A 22,102-nucleotide genomic window follows, 5' to 3' on the forward strand; every position below is an offset into this window, starting at 1 on the left:
ACAACATAGATCCTGCAGTCTGGAATTAAATCAGTGAATTCAGGGCAAATAACATGACATGATTTTTTTCTACATCGCTGTTGTCCACTAGATAAATACCACTGTGTTACAAATCGGTGCATTTGATTGACAGGATGCACAGTCTTGGTATATTTTATTGTTTTTTGTGTTATATGTACCCATGACTCCCTGTAAAGTGGTACTGAATGCATTATCCTAGTAAAATGAAGTGATTTGCGTCTGTGCACTTAAAGATACCAACTCTAGTCAAGTAAATGTGATGGGATCATATTTTACCTGCCTGGCATTGTCATCAGATCAGATCAGATTAAAATTCCTTAACATGATTCATATTAAAGAAGAATATTAATATCATCCTACCTGCTTCTGAAAACTATACTTTAACTAAAATAATTTCTAATCAATTGTTGTTTGTTGTTTATTTGGATCCACTATTCCCTCCGCAGAAATTACAGTTTATACAGAATACCCAACAAATATTTACACTTACACTACATAAGTCAATTTAAAAAATTACAATATCACCAAAACTGCTACAATATCACAAAATTACAGCTCAAGTACCCCGACCTGAATTTGAAACCTTATCCAAACTCTGATCACAATCTCAGTTCACAGAGGTTAAAGGATGGGTTCGCAATTTTTCAAGTCTGTCTTTCCTAACTGTAAACACTCCTACTGTTTATAGTGGCTGTTAAAAGATCCCCTTCAAATGCACTTTCAATGTAAGTGATGGGGGGCCAAAATTATTTTGTGCAAAAATGCATCTAAAAATTTCCATGAAGCTTATATGAAGATTCAACAGTCTGAGTTAGACAGGATTGTCATTAAATGTCCTTCTTCTTCTTCTTCTTCTTCTTCTTCTTCTTCTTCTTCTTCTTCTTCTTCTTCTTCTTATTATTATTATTATTATTATCATCATTATTATTAAAGTGGATATCTGCCATAACTACAATCTTTTTTAGCTTCAAATTCCCTCTATGTGTTTCCTGGGACCGTGCTTCCCTGTTGGGCTGTAGTGAAAGTATAGTAACAAAAAGAGGGACGTTGGCACTAAAAGACTGTAATGTTGCAATACGACTTAATTTGACTAATTTGGATGGATGAAGCATCATAGTAGCATAACATGTGTAAATGCATTTTTGCACAGAAGGAGGCTTGTTGGCTAACCCTAACCCATCACTTACATTATAAGTGCATTAAAGGAAATCTCTTAATGGTCAGTATAAACAGTAGGAATGATTAAGACAAGAAAACCTTGTTTCAATATTCAGTTAAGAGTCTGACTATTGTTATAAGACATACCTGGAAAATGCTGAACTAGTCATTTAAGACTGAAGCCAAATATCCAGGCTAAGTAGGGTCCATAATTCCTCATTAAGATTAAAGTACTGTGCAACAACAACAACAACAACAACAACAACAACAACAACAACAACAACAACAACAACAACAGGGGATCAAACTAGTTTTAATTTCCAGTATGGGTTTAACCACCATGGGTCACACTGCGCATGCCCAGTACATCCTCCTCGGTACTTAGAGTAATGGCTGCTGGGTGAGATGAGCGGACGGGCCGCATCCTTTGAGTGTGAGGCGCTTTCATCGAGAGGACCGTTAACTCGGGTGTTGCCGAGTTAAAATGGTCGATATCCGACCCGAAAAGCATCCCGAAACCGTTGTATATATTGCAAACATCGTCCTTCAAATGTAAGTTGCCTCTTTTCCTTATTAGTCTTGGCTGGACGCCAGCTACTTGCTAGCTAGGCTACAGAAGTACTTAACGTTAGTAGCTGAGAGAGAGAGAGAGAGAGAGAGAGGAGGGGGGGCGGGGAGGTACTTTTTCTTTAGCTAATCTTCAGATAGTTTGAGCTATCAACCATTACGTCAGTATGTGTGGTGGCTAGCTAAGGTTATGGCGTCGTTTGTATGTTTTTTAAATTTCCTGTTGTGTTGAAATGAGCTCGCTTGGTGACAGCGGCTAACTTCACAGCTAGCCGAGTGCGTTAGCTTGAATGCTTGGCGCTGTGCCTGCTGCCTGCTCGATGCAGCTCATCATCATCTCCACACAGCACCAACATGTCAATATATGTATTTAAACAGCTATGCGTGTGTCTCTTTTCATGTGTCCAACTTGACACATACACGAGAAGAGACACCGAGGTCGCTTTATTACATTGCAACATGCAAACCAGCCTAGTTAGCAAAGTGTTGCGGTGTTTTGCGGCGCAGCGAGGGGATAGTTTTTTTTTCTTTTTTTCCGCTCCCGTCGAGACAGCGGGGTTACTAGAGTTCATCCCGTGCCATAATCGATGCAGCACTCACTCATCCATGACGTGTGTAGCGCCAGTGTTTTGGTTAAACGAGTAATAGTATAAATAAACCCATTTAGACAAAAGTCCTCCCACACACTACACCCTGTAGCTGTTAATGGATTACGCCAGATAAAAATACAGTGGGTAGAGGGCTGTGTTATGTAAGATCAGATTCAGCGAAGTGATCTCTCTCTGGCCAGTGATAATCGTAGTGAATTCACAGTTATGTAAGTTATTAGGATCCTGTCAAGAGCTGCAGGGATATTATTGGATAAAAAAATCCGGGCTTTAGAAACAGGCTGGAGACTTTATTTGAAAAGTGTGGGAGTGAGTAATCAAACTTTATTCTTCTGTTAAATAATTCGTGTTGACTAATGGAGGATAGCTACCAGCTGTTTTTTTTATGTGAAAAGTAGCCTGGGTATGTTTTTTCCCCTGATAGAGTAGGCTTGAAACAAGGTTAATGTGTGAAACAAACTCTTGCTGGGTTGTAAACAAAGAATCTGAGAAAAGCCAGAAGGAGCTTTTGCAGTCAGTTTTCTTCTATCTTCCTTATTTATTAGGAACAAGGACAACATGTTGTTCTCTGAAATCAGACTTTTGTGCACTGTGAGTTTACAACAGGCTTGGTGAAAGTATGGCCATCAACAATGATTTATTAGAGGTCTTTTAAGTCCTCGAACAAGTGGACAGAGCAGAGGCCTGTACTACGAAGCTGGATTAACTTACCTGGGTTGACTTACCCAGACATTCGCAATCCTGATAAGCGGTACTGCGAAGCTGGTTATCAACTCGGTAATTGAACCCAGGGTTTTCCAATCTTGATCACTGCGCGCTCACATAAAGGGGGTGGTGTTTGCAGCGTCTGACCAATCGCAAACATGGAGAAACCCTGCATGAACAGCCTACTTTACCATGGATCAGCAGACAATTATTCTTCAAAGATATGAAGAATTCAAACACATCATCCAGGCCAAAAGCCAGGAAGCACATCAGACCCCGGTTGAGGTAGCAACACTCACAGCACCTCATTTGCTCAGGGTATGTTTCAGTGAGTCCATGTTAAAACACTGGGTTGCTTATAAAACACAATTATCCAATATACCATTTACTGTGGGAGTAAGTAGCCTAGGCTAACATGCATAATCTCTACATTTGACATACGTATGGCTCCATCAGTTGACAAATGTAGCGCAGTCCATCCGATGAAAATCTGTACCTTTTGTATAGGATGTCATCGGGGACATCAAAAGGATTGCATCTATCCCTAAAAACTCTTTCTCTCTTAAGTGCTCCTTTCATGATCCGCGCACCAATGTCGACAGGATCTTCTAAGAATGGGCAGGCCATTTTCCAAAAGAACTGATTGGTCAGGAAGTGGTGCTTTTATACCCATTGATCTTTTATCCAGAATTTACCCTGCTCCGGAGCAGGTTAGCCGTTCAGTTTAAGTTACCATGGTGATTTACCCTGGTAAGAAGTGAACCAGCGTCGTAGGACGGAAAACCCAGGGTTAACCCTGAAGTTACCTCGATAAGAGAAAATCCAGCTTCGTAGTACAGGCCTCTGGTGTGTCAGGGATAGATTTAATATAGAAGCTACAGTTGGATCACTTAACCAGAAACGGGCAATATATTCAGATTATCTTGAAGTCGATGACCATGGCAAGGGTCTCATCATTTTTAGGGTTAAATTAGATTATGACACAGTGATTACATTAGGAGTGTTCACTTGACATAAAGGTGTAATGAATAGGTTTGATTATTTGATCTTGCAGCAGCTGTTTAAATAGACCATATTAATTATAAAAGTGGGAAGTAACATGTCTGATGTTATATAATATACCGGTGGCACTCAGATGTCTCTAAGAGTTGATTCTTAAATTAGAAAGAATATGGAGCGTGTCACATACTGTATTTTATTGTCTCGCAAAGCTATAATTAAGGGGCGCACCAAAAAAATAAATAAAAAGGCTTTCGTTTTTCTATCGCTAATTTGCACGTCATGTCTTCTTTTTATAATGTCACGTGTGGATCATTAACCTTGTTGCAGCTTCTACCTGTTGAGAAGGTCTCAGTCAGCAGTAGGAGATGAGGAGAGGAACAGGGGTAAATTGACCTCAGGTCTGTACACTAAGAGCCTGAAGTAGGAGGAGCAGGGAATCTAGCGCAGCTATGGAAACCTAATGATGCAAAAAGTAAAATGAGTCACACTACCAAATTATAACACAATTTATATGTTGTTCTACTTGTGTATTTATGTGATACAGGATTTGTGCAATTTAGTTTTTTTATTAGCAATATGTTATAATTTGTGATAATTGGATTCTTTATTTAATTTATATTTATAAGAATTGTTTCTATTCTTTACAATTAACTTTGTAGTATTTGTTATTGTATCTAACTTTTGTATTTATGGTTGTTATTTCCATAAATACCAAAATTATCCATCTATAAAATATCTATATGGGGAAACCTTTTACAGTGCTGCATACTGCATATGATAATTATATATTTAGAAAGTTTAAAAAAAGTGATTCATTACAAGCTGATTAGTTCAAACATTTCAATTCAATTTCCATTTTGTGAATTTTAAATAAAAGAACAGTCATGTATTTCCTCATTGAAGTTTTTTATTAAAAATATAGTTAAAATCTCGTCTCGATCTCGTGAACCCAATATCTCGTCTCGTCTCGTGAGCTGAGTGTATCGTCACACCCCTAATATATACTGTATGTGAATAAGCAGATTGTGCTTGTATGCCTCATTTGTAAAGCCTGAAGTAGTTGTTTTTTTTAGTTTATTAGTTTACACATATATAAATGATACAGATTATACACATAGACAACATGAAATGTGTTGGAGATGTGCAAAAAGGTCAAAAGAGAGATTAAGTTCTCACAAGAGATACAGATAAATTTAGAGTTACACCTGCATGAAAACACCTGATGGTGTAACACAGACGGTTTAACGGTCGCTCCTGGTAAATTCTGTGTGTGAAAGCAAACACACGGAGGCATTTGCAAGTCTAGACTGATTATAAACTGATAGATTTGACTACGCAAATCATAGCTGTGGGAGAATCATTTAGTAACCATGTAGCCAGTTCATGTGCAGACTAGTCTTTTTTTATTTTTTTTATTGTACTTTACTAAATATAATCTCTCTTCGGACTGGAATAACTGCAGTATTCCTGTGAAACCTCTGCAGTTACGGCCTTTTCCAGACTGGCTGTTTTCTCAGGGTCATGTTTCCTGCATTCCTGCACGAGCAGCAGAGAGGGTCAGGACACTCGTAAATGTGGGAAAGAGGAGAGTTGAGTTAGTTACAGGTGTGAATCTTTGGGAATCGCACAATTTAATTCTTGGGTGTCCAGTTCGATTCAGAATTGATTCTTGATTCAAAACTAATTCTCAATTCAATGAAAAAGGACATTTAGACAATTTAGACTTTTTAAATCTGTTAACAATTGAAAGAACAGTACTTTGTAAAGTACTTTGCAACTAAAATATTTACAGTGGAGCACATTATACACCACAGATAGATTCTAATTGTGCAGGAAACACTGTGGTCCACAACGTTTTTATTTTAAAAAGTAAACTGCATTAATTATTTAATAAATTAATCTGAAATCATCTTTCAGTCTGCTGCCCGTATGAGAAAAATAAAATGAGGAGGAGGCGTAGTGCTCTGGAGAGCAGCCTCTCAGCTGCACTGTTAGCTCGGGGTAAAGACATCGCTGTGAAAATGCTGAGCGGGTGCAGGTGAGACAGGCTGAGCACCAGAGTTATTTTCTTCACCTCAGAGTTGGTTTAAGTTGTTAAATGCTGCATTTGGTCTCATTTGTTATTGCTGATCCGCTAACATTAATCTCTGGGTGATGGAGTAGAAAGTTCCTAATATACTACAGTTTCATCTCACAAAAGTAAGTATTTAGTCATTTTATCAACATTTGCTTGCAGCTGCTGCCTTTTTTGACGATAAACTTAAACCCTGCAGAAACAAACAAACATCAGGGAGGTGGCAGGACATCACTGGAACTTGTCATTAACAGTGTAGTCAGTCAGTAATTGTGGTTCTTCTTGAGGCAAATGTTTGCTGAAAGTCATTTATTTACTTGTGTTAACTGAGCTCTAACAAGTGTGTTATTTTTCTAAGTGTTTTAATAATATAAATAGTCGTGAAGTGGTTTTATAGGCTCTAAGTAGGACTTGGTTAGTTTGGCTCTCCAATTATGCTAACATTTACCTATCATCAGTCCATTGAACTAAATAAATTTATTTAACTTAAAATATGAATAAACTTATGAAACTGTATGCATAAAAATTGTCCTAAGGGTGTTTATTTAGCACCACCCAACTGCTGAAACTTGGCCGTAGCTGATTAAATAATCTCTCTGTAAAAAATAATTTTGGGTTGTAAAACAGTTGGCATCAGCACCGGTTGCTGATAATATTTCTTTTTTTTTGAGTGTTTGTCTGTTCTGTTTCCTACTGCCCTTCCTCAGTCTGTCTCTCTCTACCTTCCTGTGACCTCCCATCGGTCCCCCTCCTTCATTCCTCCTTCTTTGTTGCCTGTTGGCTTTCATCTTTTTTTTCCTCATGTCTCACTCTCATCCTCTGTATCTACATTTGGTGTCCTCCTGAATCTTATTATTAAATTTCCTTCTTCTTCTTCTTTGCCTTGTCCCCATTTCTCCGCAGCGCACCCACTGTTAACATCCCTACTTAGCGGTCAGTTCCACCTGCCGATCAGAGGTTAAGCTGAGGCCATGGCAGTGAAGGACCGTGTAGAGGCAGTGCTCAACGTGGGTCTGCGTGTTCCCAGCATCATGCTGCTGGACGTCCTGTACCGCTGGGACGTCAGCTCCTTCTTCCAGAAGATCCAGCGCTCCAGCCTCTCAAACAACCCCCTGTTCCAGTACAAATACCTTGCACTCTACCTGCACTACGTAGGTCAGTATTGGCCTCTCTCTCACACACACACACACACACACACACACACACACACACACACACACACACACACACACACACACACACACACACTCTGGTCCAGGACAAATACATTCTTCCCTCTATTAACACTTCCTCGAGGATTGGGGATTAGTTTTTTATACATTGGATAAGGTAATGCGTGTATAATAGGCTGTAGCCAATGGTATGTCAGTGGTATCAGTTAGGTTAACATAAGCTGCAGTGTAGTTGTTTGTTTTGACTATTTGACTGTTATCAGCTAAACTGACCCCTGCTCTGCTATCAGTAGGTTTCAACAGTCACAATTTAGCCACTCCTGGTTGGATTTGCATGATTTTCTTTTTTTAACTGAGCGATGTCCATCCTCTGTATCTAACTTGGTCATTTTCAAAATGCTCACACATAGTGGTAGGCTGTTAGCCATGAGGCTGTGCTTTGTAGTGATCTCAGGACAGTCGAGAGGGATTGTCTGGCATGGCGACAAGTGGAATGCGACCCAAAATCATCTGATTTTAGCTGATGGTAAAATAAAAATGATTGATGCAGCCTGAACCCAGTTTTCCCCCCTCCAGCCGTTCTGGCCCCAGCAGTGGCATTCTGACAGCGTGAGTCAGCTTTGCCATTGAGAATTAATGTGATACAAGTGTTAAGTGTGTCGGTGTTAAACAGTGGTCACGGATTTGGCTCGAACAAGAACAGAAAAAGGCCTTCTGAGAGAGATCAACCTCCATCAACACAGAACTGTTATCCAAGTTTTCCCTCAATTCTGAGTTGGTTAAGTCCCCGAACACTTTCCTTCATTTTCATCTGCCAGTGAAGAGCTTCACAAACATGCCATTCCCCCCCATGGTACCTAGTAGTTGCTAGTGCAGTGACAAGAACATGACCCTCACTGGCTTCCCACCCACCTACACTAACAGTTGGGGCTTGTAGTTGCCTGGAGTTGCATGCTGGGAATTTGATCTGTGATTGTGTGGCTTGTGTTGACTTAAATTAAAGTAAAACTGATTTCTAAAACAACTACTGGATCAAATATCTCTTAGTGTAACAGTAAAAAGACACAATTCTTATAGTGTTGGACCACCACCATATTTCTACCATGTCGAAGTGCCTTCATCCACCAAGTTGCACAGAAATCTATAACTGATTGACGTCTCCTGCTGACAGTCAGACAGACATGTTGGCAAAAACATAACCTCAGTGATGAAGGTAGCGAAGTGGTGAACATTCCCTCAGTGCAGTGAAACGTGGCTTTAAAAAAACTCCTGCTAGCTGTGTCCCTGGATTGAACTGTAACTAAGTGGTTGCCAATAGTTTGATGAGTTATTTCCACTTAAATGTTGATTCACAAATATGTTTACATCTGCCAGAATGTTAACATGTATAGTCTATCTCAGCTGTCAACTATGTAATCCAAGTAATGACACACCATTTTAAAAGGTGTTATTCATCCACAACAGGTTGACAACCTCCCCTGAACACACTGAAATAGGCTTCAAAAAAGGTTCCTTGCATCATTTTGCCGCATAGCCAGTCATGGAGAGATAAAACAAGGTCTTTGCAGCATAGAGACTGAGTGCTAGTGAGGCATAGTTGGTGCAGGCCAGATGTATTTCTAGTGTCACAGAAGCACTGAAAGAAAGCAACAGTAGTGTGAGGGTGAAGTTGACACAGCAAAGTGCAATGGTCAGACTGCCATTTATGCTAGCTCAAAGAAGACAGACCAGCACAGTGTTGAGTTTTCTTTGTGTGTTTGTGAATGTCTGTGTGTGCCGTCAGACTTGGCTGCAGTTGGTTAATGAGCCAATAGGCTTGGTATGTGCTGATGAGCGCTGCGGGTGGACAGACAGAAAAAAGGGGGAGAGAGGCAGTAAAACCAAAGTAACTGTTGCTAACTGCTGTGGAGTTTTTTGGTTGTGGTTTTAGTAAGTTGACTGTTGTACGATAAGTCTGATGGCAGCAGTGACTGATTGGCAGCGACTGTCACAATTGCATAAGAAACATCTGTCACAGATACAAACATTCATTCAGTGTTTCATGACTAAAAAACATTACATTATCCACAGACAGGGAAGCATTAGAGATGCATTTGTAATGGATGTGTTTTCATTTTTTACTTTTGCTGATTGTCTCATACTGTACCTGTTGTTGTTTGTGTGTGTCCATTTGTGTGACTATTGTCCAGGTTACATCCTGAGCTTGGTGCTGCTGACCCTTCCTCGTCAGCACCTGGTTAAACTGTACTTATATGTCCTTACGGCCTTGCTGCTGTTTGCTGGTCATCAAGTCTCAAGGTACACACACACACTACTTACAATACAAGGAATAGCCTTGCTAATCATTTGGGGAAAGCCCAGACCCAGACTCCCTTTTAAAACTAGCTTAAATAAAAGCTTTTTATTCAGGAAGGCTTCTCATCTTAACTTTTTTCTTTTTAATTTTTTTAACGTTATATGTTTTAAATGCTGTAGCACTTTGAGATTCTCTGAGAATGAAAAGTTCAGTGCAAAGTAAATACATTATTATTATTATTATTATTATTATTATTGTTATTATTACAGCCACCAATAGACATAAGATGCAGCTATCCTATGTTCTGTTACTCTGATGAATGTCTTCGCAAAGACTTAAATTATTGTGAATGTTTATTATTGCACATGGTGACCATATTGTTATTTCCAAATCTGAAGCAGACTTGAATTGTAACAGTGATATTTTCAGGTATGGGTCGTTGTATTTGTTCAGATTTATAAGATTAATTTATGCCATAGTGTCATTAAAATGGCTTTTTGTCATTCTTAGATGTGCGACGACACCATAGCCTTTTAGCCACCGCACAGTATAATGTACTGTATGTCTTTAAGGCAAGTGCTAGAAATTTTAGGGTGGAGCTATACTGTGGGGCAGTTGTATACAAGTCATAATGAATTTCCCTGTAAATTGAGCATTTTGGTCTCTCTTTGTCAGGGATTATGTCCGCAGTGAACTGGAATCTGGCTATGAAGGACCTGTCTACCTGGAACCCCTATCCATGAACAGATTCACCACTGCACTCATAGGTATAATATTACATGAATAAAATGCATGAAGACACGTGTACACATGAGGAGGTATGAATACATCATGCACAAATCCAAACACAGGCAGCAGGATGTAGTTCAGTATCTCTTTTCTTAGCTAATGGAATATTCAGACTTCTTTTATTTCTATTTTATCCTTCTCATTCTTTCCTCTTTTATGATAGCCCACACATCTGGAAAAATATATGGGAAATTAATTGCATTGTGAAGGAGAGACATAACTTCAACTCCATTCTCTATAAGGAAAACACTGAACTTTTACCAGCTCCAGAATTGCTGGTCTGTAACTTTTCTGTGCTTCAACCATTCTGTAGAAGTGACAGCTGATAAAGATTAAAGTTTCCTGGCTCTGTTAAAAAAGCACAAACACCCCAGCCCTCCTTAAGGTAACATTACTTGGCTTATCATGGCACAGACCACACTAACTTCACGAACCTCTACTTCAATTAGTACCTGGAAGGCTGATCCATTTTGAAATAGAAAATGCAGGAGTTGCTATGTTCCTGGGTCTATAGGACCTGGTTTCATCTTACTGGAGAGTAGAGACGGAGTCTCCTGTGCTATAAATAGGCCATACTGAGTGCTGATTTCACTGCACAGTGAAAGCCTGAGAAAGCAAAAATAACATGTTTTCAGTGATAAAGATATACTGCTGTAGAGAGAGACAGAGAAGGAGGTGGATTAAACCGGCCTCATAAAGGGATTTATTTTCTTTTTGTATGTTTCATTGTCTTTTGTATCTGATGTTGTTACTGATATAAATATTCTCACATAAGTTGTAAGCTCTTAATTCCACAAAAATAACAAACATGACATCAACAAAAGCTGTTTCAAATGGAAGTAACAATGTGGATATTCTTATTGACCTTCTTTCAGGTCAGCTGGTGGTGTGTACGCTATGTTCTTGCGTGATGCAGACCAAGAGGATATGGCTGTTCTCTGCTCATCTCCTCCCTCTGGTGGCCAGACTGTGCCTGGTCCCATTGGAGACCATAGTCTTCATCAATAAGTTCTCCATGATCTTCACAGGCCTGGAAGTCATTTACTTCCTAGCTTCTAACTTACTGGTACCATATAACCTGGCCAAGACTGCGTACAGGGAGCTGGCTCAGGTAATACAGCACTAAATTGGACCTGCTCTAGCCTAATGTCACAAGCTTTTTCATTTGCATACTGTGTCATACCATCTCTCATTTTCTCCATCTCTGTGTCTCTCTCTCTCTCTCTCTGTTCCCCAGGTGGTGGAAGTGTACGGGCTACTAGCTTTGGGAATGTCTCTGTGGAACCAGCTGGTCCTCCCAGTTCTCTTCATGTGTTTCTGGCTGCTACTCTTCGCTCTGCAGATCTACTCATACTTCAGCACCAGAGATCAGCCTACCTCAAGAGAGAGGCTCCTTTTCCTCTTTCTTACCAGGTCCGATCAGAGTACAGTGAAACATCACATTTTGGACATGACAACCTCATAGGTCTTGAGTGTCGTTTTGCTAGAACTTAGTCCCACATAGTTATACACAATTTATTCTGGGTACAGTATGTGCTACCCTGTGTTTGTATATGATGTTCTAAAGTATCGTGTATGAAGTCTGTATGAAAGTGAAGATAGTCGTATAAGACAAACAACACAAATACTGAACATGCTAGAACCAATGATGGTAAACTATACTTTCACTATGCGTTGTACAAGTTTCTTGGAAATCAGGAAATGTTTAGATTAGGGCCGGGACTCTATTTCAAAATTAATCTAATTAATTAGAGGCTTTGTAATTAATTAATCGAAATTAATCGCATATAAATATTTGACCTGAGAACAGTGAGAAGTCATTTTTTTCACATGGCTTTTTAGTATACCATTGAATAATGACTGAATACATAAGCTTAAGCAACAAAAATATTGTTTATTTTTGTTCAAGTCCAACAGACCAGTGCAATTTTTGCCATTAAGTGTAGCAATAGGATATTTAGAAATATAGTACATTTCAGAAATTAGCTAGCTACCACACTAGCGTCCACGCTAGCTGCTATATGTTTTGCACTGAGGTGATACTTGAGGCTCGATGTGCTGCGGTGATATGCGAATTCCTTGTTGCATAGCTTGCACACAACCATGCTCTTATCGACACTTCCATCCGTTCGTTTTTTGTAACACAATTTCCCATCCACGGGGCCAACCAAAGCGGTCTCATCAGCTACTTTGTTCATGTTCACTGTGGGTTTGTTGTTGTCTGAACTACGCTAGTTGGTGCTCCAGTATAATCGGTCTGCCTGAAACTCATCCAGTGAGAAAAGTTCCGCGGTGCAAAAATAAGTGTGATTAAAATGCGTAAATTTTTTTAACGCGTTAATTATTGTGTAATTAATTAACGCGTTAAAGTCCCGGCCCTTGTTTAGATTCCTTGCTATTTATGTCACATTAACAAAACTATTTGATCAAAACCTTGAAAATTGCTAATGGCAGGTCATGGTAGAGTTCATGGTACAGTCATAGTAGTTAATAGTTTTCTCATTTGTTTGTTTTTGGGGTTTATTTGCCTTGTCTTGTAATTATTCTTTACACTCTTTCTCTTTTCTCCTTCTTTTCTGTCCCCAGTATCGCAGAATGTTGTAGTACACCATACTCCCTCCTGGGTTTGGTTTTTACCGTCTCCTTCATTGCATTGGGAGTTCTCACACTCTGCAAGTTCTACCTGCAAGGCTACAGAGCCTTTATGAACGACAACACCATGCACAGGTCAGTCAGCGTGTCTGTGGGTATGTGGATGTCTGTTGGTATGTGTCTATATGTACTTTTAATTAAACAGTGTGTTTCCCGTCTGTCTGTGCAGAGGGATGACAGAGGGCATCACCCTGCTGATCCTCGCTGTCCAGACTGGCCTCATTGAGCTGCAGGTCATCCACCGAGCCTTCCTCCTCTCCATCATCCTCTTCATTGTTGTTGCCTCCATCCTGCAGTCCATGCTTGAGATAGCAGACCCCATAGTCTTGGCCCTGGGAGCATCCAGAGACAAGTAAGATCCATCATATAACATCTTGTTGTTTTATTAACTAGAGCATTTTTTAACATGTTTATATTTGAATTCCATTGTACTTTTGAATCTTAAACAATGACATGTGGAACGTCTGTCAAAAATACCAATTTTCAGCTAACAAATCCTAAAAAGTGGCAAGTTTATAAGTTTGTCTCACTCTGTTCTTGAAAGGAAGCAAGTTGAAAAAAGGTTTTGTGTTTGTATTCATTCATTAAACTGTCAAATATCTCCGACACAATTAAGTGCATATGAACAAAGCTTGAGGAAATTATGATGTTTGCGTGTTTTGACACTTTCAAATTGAGCAGTAACATAGTTAAAGATGAAAACCAGTTGACATATTTCTTTATTATCTCAAATGGCAGGCATTGCTTTGGGAAACAACAGTGGTACCTGAAGCGTGACTGTGTGTAAATAAAATGTTCATGTTGGGATAGATGGAGCTGATCATCATCTCTTTGGCTCCTTTCTCTGTCTGTCCTTTAGGAGTTTGTGGAAGCACTTCCGAGCAGTGTCTCTGTGTCTCTTCCTGCTGATCTTTCCAGCTTACATGGCCTACATGATCTGTCAGTTCTTCCACATGGACTTCTGGCTTCTCATAATCATCTCCTCCTCCATCCTCACCTCACTGCAGGTAATAAGGAAACAGATAACAGATCAGATCCACCTTTTTTGTGTTTGAATGTTTTAGAACATAAATCAAAATTAATAATTTTGTACTTAATTATCTCAAAAATAGTCAAAGTGTCATCCAATGCCAATCAGCTACCAATGTGACAAAATATGTATGTTTGTGGATCCCTCATTATTTATAGTTTGAGATTAATTATTGAATTGGATAACATCAGAATGCTTTCCCCTGTCTCCCCCAGGTCCTTGGCACTCTTTTAATCTACATTCTCTTCATGGTGGAGGAGTTTCGTAAGGCTCCAGTCGAAAACATGGATGAAGTTATTTACTGTGTCAATGGTACTTACAGATTGCTGGAGTTCCTGGTGAGTGTTGCACCAACACACTGTCACAGTACACAGTATCCTCAGGAGCACAAGCGCAAAAGCAGTGTCATACAATATGGCCTCATTACTTATCTCATATCTCACTGTCAACGCTTTTCTCCTCTGTCAGGTTGCGGTGTGTGTGGTGTGCTACGGCGTGTCAGAGACAGTGTTTGGTGAGTGGAGTGTGATGGGCAGCACCATCATCCTAGTCCACTCGTACTATAACGTCTGGCTCCGAGCCCAGCTGGGCTGGCAAAGCTTCCTGCTAAGGAGAGACGCGGTAAACAAGATCAAAAGCCTCCCCACAGCAAGCAAAACACAGCTGGAGCAGTACAACGACATCTGCGCTATCTGCTACCAGGTAGAGGCTGCTTCTGTGTGCATTTGTTTATCATATAGTACGCATGAAGGACACATTTACAGGATTCAAGTTCAAGCTACACTAATGTGAAGTTTGCTTTAACATTGACCAAAGTGCTTTTCAAACAAATGAAGTGTCAGAGAAAACCTAACAACACAACCTGTGTGTGTTCGTGTGCTTTTTCCTTCCAGGACATGACCAATGCTGTGATCACTCCGTGCAGTCATTTCTTCCACGCTGGCTGTCTGAAGAAATGGCTTTACGTCCAGGAGACATGCCCTCTTTGTCATTCACAACTTAAAAGCCAATCACCAGCGAACACTGTCCCCAACCAAGACACCCCTGCAGCCAATCAGAGCCCTGCAGGCCAGGAAGAAACCACAGCCAACAAGGAGAAGGAAGGCACACTCTCAGAGGACAGGAAGAAGGAGGAAACGGGAACACAGGAGGGAGATAATGGACCTGCCATTTCAGCTGGAGAATCATCTTCCTCCTGTACTCTGCAGAACCTTGTCAAAGCTCACTCATCCTCATCATCTTCTTCTCTTCCTTCTCCACTTGTGACTGATTCTCTGCAGAACCAGTCGCACCCAGACCCAACGTCTTCGTCTTCTTCCTCTGACACATTGGACATGCCCCCCTCTCCTCCATCACCCTCCATATGTCAACAGTCATCCTCACAGCTATTGGTCCAGTCAGACATGATACCTGCAGAACCTGAACTTGAACCTGAGCCCGCCCCTCAGCTAAACCCAGACTCCTCACCAGACAGTGAGAGGTCATCGACTGGTCCATCATCACAGCCTGACCAGCCCTCTCCATCTTCAGAGGAACAGTCTCCTCCTCCATGAGTTGAGCCCCATTGTAACACGCACAACATACATGCATGCACATATTAACACAGAGACTAAATGCTCCATTTGCCAATTATTTGCCTGTATTCTACTTGTCCAGCAGTTTGCTCTCCCATCATGTCAGAAATTCTGAGCGAGAAAATCGATAACAATCTGATATTCATCAATCGGCATTCAGAAAATTGCTAAATATTGCCTTTTTCCATGACAACATTTATGCCACTAATGTTTTCATTAGCATAGGCATAACCTTTTAATTTAAATTTTACAACCACATATGATATCCAGGAATGTGATAAACAAAAACGTAAAAGGGATCACAGTAATCTCGGGAAATAATCGGGAGTTCTACATCATCACCAAGAAATGTGAAATCCTGGAACAAACTGAAGCATGGCCTCACTCATTACTGCTGTTTCCTGGACACATAATGACATTTCTAAAATGATGCTTATGTCCGTCTCATTTCAATCCCAAACATTTTATGTGATGGTTGCTCCCATCCTGCCTTTGTTTGTGCAGCTTCACTGTCATCGCTGTACATTTCATAGTGTTTGGGTTTTCTCTGTAGTCCTGTGTGTGCCATGATCTAATGAGGAATGGGTGGGGTGTTTAGGGAGCCTTGATAGACTGTTGATCATTGATGATAGCTTTTTAAACAGTGACAAAGTCTTCACACTTCGTTACGTCTACAAAGATCTCAAGCAGTTCTTGATAAAAGTTCTTGTTTTTGCTTTTAGATGACAGTAGTTAGGCGTATCTGTGAGTCTAAGCATGAACAGAGACCGAATGTTGTTTCTCGAGGCCATCACATGACCTTAAGCCTGGCGCTAAGCAGAGGGTGCATGATGTGGTCGTAGGCGAGTGTTGCAGTGTGAACTAATCAATGGGTTCATGTGGAAGCACTCCATATGTGAAGCTGTCTCTGTTACACTGCTTCAACATCTGAATCAGTGTTGTTTGGCTGGTCCCAGCAAAAACAGTTCCACTCCTCATCGCCAAACTTTTGTAATACTGTTAAATAAATGTTATTTTTAAGGCCATTTTTACATTACTGCTTTGTTGAACAGCATGCAGATGGACTGAAAACAAGTGGTAGGAAGAGGGAGGGAGAAGGTGACATGCAACAGAGGCCGTGGTTTGTATTTTGATCCTTCAGCGTTGTCAGAATATGGAGTGTAACAGAGCTGGCAAGGAGCTCAGTTGGCTTTACTTGATTCATGGTACTCATCCCCGCTAATCCTCCTGAGCTCAGCTGACTCACAGATACATTCAACCAGTTTGCCATCGATTTATCCAGCGATTGTTGATGCTTTTCTATGGCAGTAGCCAATCACCCTGCTCCATCCAACTCGTTTTTAAACCAGTCGCTGTCCTCCTGCTGCTCAGTCACTTCACTCCATGAAATGTTACTACCAGCAAATTGAGCCATTATATAGGAAAGCATCCTTTTACTTTTTTTTTTTTTTTTTTACCCCCCATGCATGCTAGCACACACACACACATATATATATATTTATATATATATATACGCACACGTACCCAGAAGATTGGGCAGAACGGGGAGAAAGAAGTGTGTTTGTGTGTGGGGAGAAGTCTGAGTGTTTGAAAGACTTCCAAACTTGATAATGCTGATGCACGCTTATATGTAGAGCTTGCACGCTGTCACTGTTACCATAGCATCTATTTGTTTGTCCCCAATGTGCTCTAACCTTGCGACCAACTTTTTTTTTTTTTCTGCCATTTTTATTTTATTTTTATTTTTATTTTTTATTTTTTATTTTTTGGGTTGCATTTGCACTAATGTCATTTATACTAGCAACGCTCCAAAGCTGTTCTGTGGCTGTTGGCAACCAAATACCTTCTGATGTGTTTGTGTACGAGGAAACAGCCCAATCTGTTTGTGTGTAATGTATATAAATGTTGCTCTGTATGGCATCTATATTAAACCAGAGGAGTGTTGATATATAAATTAGATCAGGGCTTGATTTCTCCAAAGCTTCCTAGTGGTTTCGATGTCCTTTTTGTTACTTTACATGCCTGTGAACAAAGACAAAGTTTTGGCTAAGAAGCATTTGGGGAAAACCGAGCCGTTTGATCTGTGAGACCAGCCAGTGTTAATGCTTCTCCGCTCTGTATGACGCGTCCTCAAAGCTGGTGTGATCACTCCGGTGCCCTCTACTGTTAGGAGTGGGATCAGCATGACGCAGATGGACAGGAGACGTACTAGTTAACTCCCAACAGTATTACTTACTACCACTATTACTTAAGGTCTTATTACGATGAATGACTTTATTCTCGACATTGGAAAGCGTTGGCCGCAGGGCTGAGAATGAATACATGATCAATGTAGGATCACACCTGGCCAACGCTGTTTAACTGTTTTTTTTGTTTTTGTTTTGTTTTTTTAAGAGATGAAATGTAGAGTTTGATGTATTTTGCACACGATCTTCAGAAAGGTGAACATATATTCTTAAACGACTTCTCATTTTATTATATTCTCCATTCCATAGACACAACATGTTACAAAGATTCAATCAGCTTCATGCACACATTTGATTTTCATCGTGGAGCTCTTGAGTTTGTGTCATTGAGAGAAAAATCACATGCTAAATAAAATACCTGATGCCACCACAGGGTGATGACAGTCACTTGAAACTTTATGTTAATTTGCATTGCAGTATTAAACAATAAATAACTGGCAGAGAAGCCCGTAAGCTATTGATTCCAGATGTATTTGCTCAGTTTATACTCCATGTTGGAGAAATTGCAGTTGTTGCAGTCACTCCCCAGACTATGAACTGTGACATGTATTTTCATACTGTCTGGGACCGTTAAACATCAAATGTGTTAAGGTATTTTATGCTCATATATTTAATATTTTGACTACGTAAATGATTAATCTGATAACAAAAGCAGGCTTATGGACATATTTTCGATATTTAAATGCATTATTTGCATTTCAACTGTGGGATTGACTTCATGTAAAATCAGTGATGGCTAGGCTGTTTGTCTGTGAGCTAATGTGACAACCAAATGTATAAACCCTCATCGTTGCTCCTTTTGCCATCAATCCATGCACTATGCATCTCAGTTAACATCAGTTATTTTTTTAAATTATTGCTCTTGATCGACTTATGGATGAATTAACACCACAGAAACAAGCCACTGTGCTCTTAGTATAATATGTGAACATTATCTCATACATTATATTTTATATTTTGAATTGATGGAAAAACGAGGAGTAATATGAAAACGTATGGCCCGTATGTTAGCTGTCCTTGAAGTCATTCCCCCATCTGAAATCCAGATGTTACAGTATAAGACACTCCTTTCTGAGACTTAATTTATAGTGACACATTGCAAAATCACGACTGTATAACGTTGAAAATATAAGCAAATGGAATCTATAGCTGACACAGCGCACTCAGGCCACATTTATTGTCTGAATGCATTTTGTAAAAGAACAGTTACCACTGCTGTCCAAAACTGTTGCCTCTGACATGACAGATGTGTTGAGATTTACCTCAGAAAGCCTGATCATTTTGTTTCTTTTATCAATTTTTCTCTTTTGTCTTATTAGTTTTTTCCCCCCCGCACACACAAAGTTAGGACCTGATATGTAAAAACCTGACTCTAAATGCCAGTTGTGTTCTGTTAAAATGCTCCACGGTTTTTTGGACTTTACGCCTGGCATTGCCTTGGTTATTTTACAAGAATTGAATGTCAGAAATAAAATGAACCATCCACTCTGGACTCAGCCTTTTTTTAATGTTTGGATTTACTGTATATTATGTCATTCTGTGTACATTTTGTTTTGTAGATGTTTGTGAAGTGGTAATCAGTGTTATTATGGTTATTATCATTAGTAGTAGTAGTAGCAGTTGTTAAAATTAGACTTGTAGATTAATATAATTACAGTAGAAAATTACACATGCAATATGGTAAAAGATACATAGAGCAATTCAGAGCAAGAAAGCGGTCATTTGAGGAGATTAGAAGCATTAAAACTTTCCATTAAATATTTTTAAAACAAGATCAGTTTAAAAAAAACCTATATATATAACAATAATGTGTGCCAGGTAGGATTCTTCCACAAAAAAAGTATAATTACCACTTTAATATCCTTAAAATAACATCTACTACTTCATTAAGAATCCCAGAGTCAATGAATATCTAAATATATTTGATTTCAGACATTTAACTGCTGGACATGTTTCCTATTCTATTCAATTCAATATTATTTATATAGCGCCAAATCACAACAGAAGTTATCTCAAGGTACTTATCACATTGAGCAGGTTTAGATCATTTCTTTTTAATTTCATTAGTTTCCTACTTCACTGTAAAGTCCATTTTTCAAAAATGTCCACATCACACTTCATGATGAGCGATCTGGAACGGTGTTACGTCAGGATGGAAACACCACGTGAGCCCGTGGAGCGTCTCTTCAGTCAGACCAGTCTCGTGCTGACTCCGAGGAGAAACAGGTTCTATATATTATTTTGAGGCAGTTATTATTTGTACAACATGGTGTTATGATGGCCAAGGATCATATTATTTTATCTGTTGATAAATTATTTTTACACGTCACCGGCGTTGCTAAAGAGTAACGCAAAAGTAATGTAACTAGTAGTGTAATTATTTTCCACAGGGAGTAATTAAGTAACGCATTACTTTAAAAAAAGTAATGTGTAATATTTTACATTTTTTGAGTAATTTCCCCAACACTGCCTTTAAGTGAAGTACAGATGTACAGTTTCAGTATACTTTAACATATTGAAAATCAATACCGCCCTCCAGTGGTAAAAGTGTAGTACTACATGGCCTCATCAATGACAGGACATAGGCTTCGAGAAATGTGGATGGATGGATGGAAGGATGTAAACTTTATTGATCCCCTTGGGGAAATTTAGGGTCAGCAGCTTAATACACAAAGACATCAAAGAACAATATACTAAAACATTAAATACTAAATACTAAATAAGAAGAAATACTAAATACTAAATACTAAAAGTGTACTTGACCAAGATCTTGAGTGAAGATTGTAGATTTTTAACTTTTATGCCAATGAGCTATTGTGATACATGAATCTCAATGATGAAAACTCTCCTCAATCCACTGATTTTTCTATTTAACAACTGAAAAAATATGTCAACATCCTGCATCTGGATATAAATCAAAAGATTTAACTAATTTAGACGTCAAGTCAGGCAAAACACCACTGAGATATGGCCATTTAAATTCCCTCATGTTAATAATTTGGTTGAAATGATTGATTATGTTCAAATCAGCCACACCAACGAGAATCCTTTATCTTTAGTGAAAGAACTTTTACTTGTTTTGATTACTTTACAACATGTACTAACTGTGAAGGTTTTACACTGATCAACAGAGAGGATCAGAATTTTTTTTGGGGAGGCGGCTGTGGCTCTGGAGGTAGAGCGGTCGGCCTCCAATTGGAAGATTGGTGGTTCGATTCCCGGATTTTCCAGTCCACATATCCTTGGGCAAGACACTTAACCCCAAATTGCTCCCGTTGCTGTGCCAACGGTGTATGAACCACCTGATGTGCAGGTTGACGCCCTGCAGGGTAGCCCCTGCCATCTGTGTGTGTGAATTGGTGAATGAGTTGTAGTGTAAAGTGCTTTGAGTGGTCGAAAAGACTAGAAAGGTGCTATATAAGTACAGTCCATTTACCATTTCCACCACCTCTTCATCCCTGAAAGATATATCTAATATGAAAGCAAACACTCCAAACATTAACCTCACAGTAGAAGTATTCAGTGGCAGTAATACATTGATATTTAGAGAACATTGCTGCTGACAAAATCTGACAACATCCGCAGTGTATGCTGACTCACCACTAGACAGCACTGTAATTCTACTGTTGCCTCTATTGCTGGGTAAAATGTGTTCTCCCATACAGTCACATATAGATGCCACAGTTGTGTCACTTCAGGATTAACAGTTTTAGCAACAGCTGCTGGGGCATTGAAACATTTTTTTTTTCACTGTCTCAAATTTGACAGAAACATGCTGTTCGCTCACTTATGCTATTTTGCTGCAGTAAAATCCTGTTTTTTTACACCTGGATGAGCAAAGTTTGAAGCAATACCAAATAGCTCGCAGCACTGCCATTCCAAGTGAGTCTCACCCACCTTTTAATGCAGAGATTGATTAAGTCATGTAATTTCTTTGCAAACACGATCTTTCACAAATCTTCTGTTAATAATAATATCCTTAAATGTCACTCATTTTTATATTTACTGAGCTGCAGCATTTGATCGACCATGTGGGTGCATTTTGTATTTGCTGGTGTAACTAACTGTGCTGCTGCAGTCTTGACCAGGTCTCCCTTGTAAATGAGATGCCTAATCCCTGTGGGACTAACCTGGATAAATAAAGCCTTACAACACCCACAAAGCATGTAATGTACAAATAGGGTGTACAGAGGTTTCAGCTGGGCCAA

At 39.5% G+C, this 22,102-nt stretch overlaps 1 protein-coding gene across 2 annotated transcripts; it reads left to right on the forward strand.

Annotated features, from left to right (window-relative positions):
• The first annotated feature begins 1,589 nt into the window (after positions 1-1,589).
• LOC133993994 (RING finger protein 145-like) lies at positions 1,590-19,386 on the forward strand. Of its 2 annotated transcripts, none has more exons than XM_062433153.1 (12): positions 1,590-1,731; positions 7,039-7,290; positions 9,497-9,605; positions 10,279-10,370; positions 11,268-11,503; positions 11,630-11,805; positions 12,979-13,119; positions 13,214-13,396; positions 13,904-14,051; positions 14,290-14,412; positions 14,543-14,776; positions 14,968-19,386. In XM_062433153.1, exons 2-12 carry the CDS (start codon positions 7,107-7,109, stop codon positions 15,625-15,627), a joined length of 2,286 nt encoding a protein of 761 aa, XP_062289137.1. In that variant the 5' UTR covers positions 1,590-1,731; positions 7,039-7,106; the 3' UTR covers positions 15,628-19,386. The 2 variants fall into 2 exon arrangements, with proteins under 2 accessions (XP_062289137.1, XP_062289136.1); XM_062433152.1 differs by lacking the exon at positions 1,590-1,731 and adding an exon at positions 5,668-6,099.
• The last annotated feature ends 2,716 nt before the right edge of the window (positions 19,387-22,102 follow it).

Source organism: Scomber scombrus, chromosome 14, assembly GCF_963691925.1.
Source record: "Scomber scombrus chromosome 14, fScoSco1.1, whole genome shotgun sequence".
In the NCBI taxonomy this organism is placed as follows: Eukaryota; Metazoa; Chordata; class Actinopteri; order Scombriformes; family Scombridae; genus Scomber; species Scomber scombrus.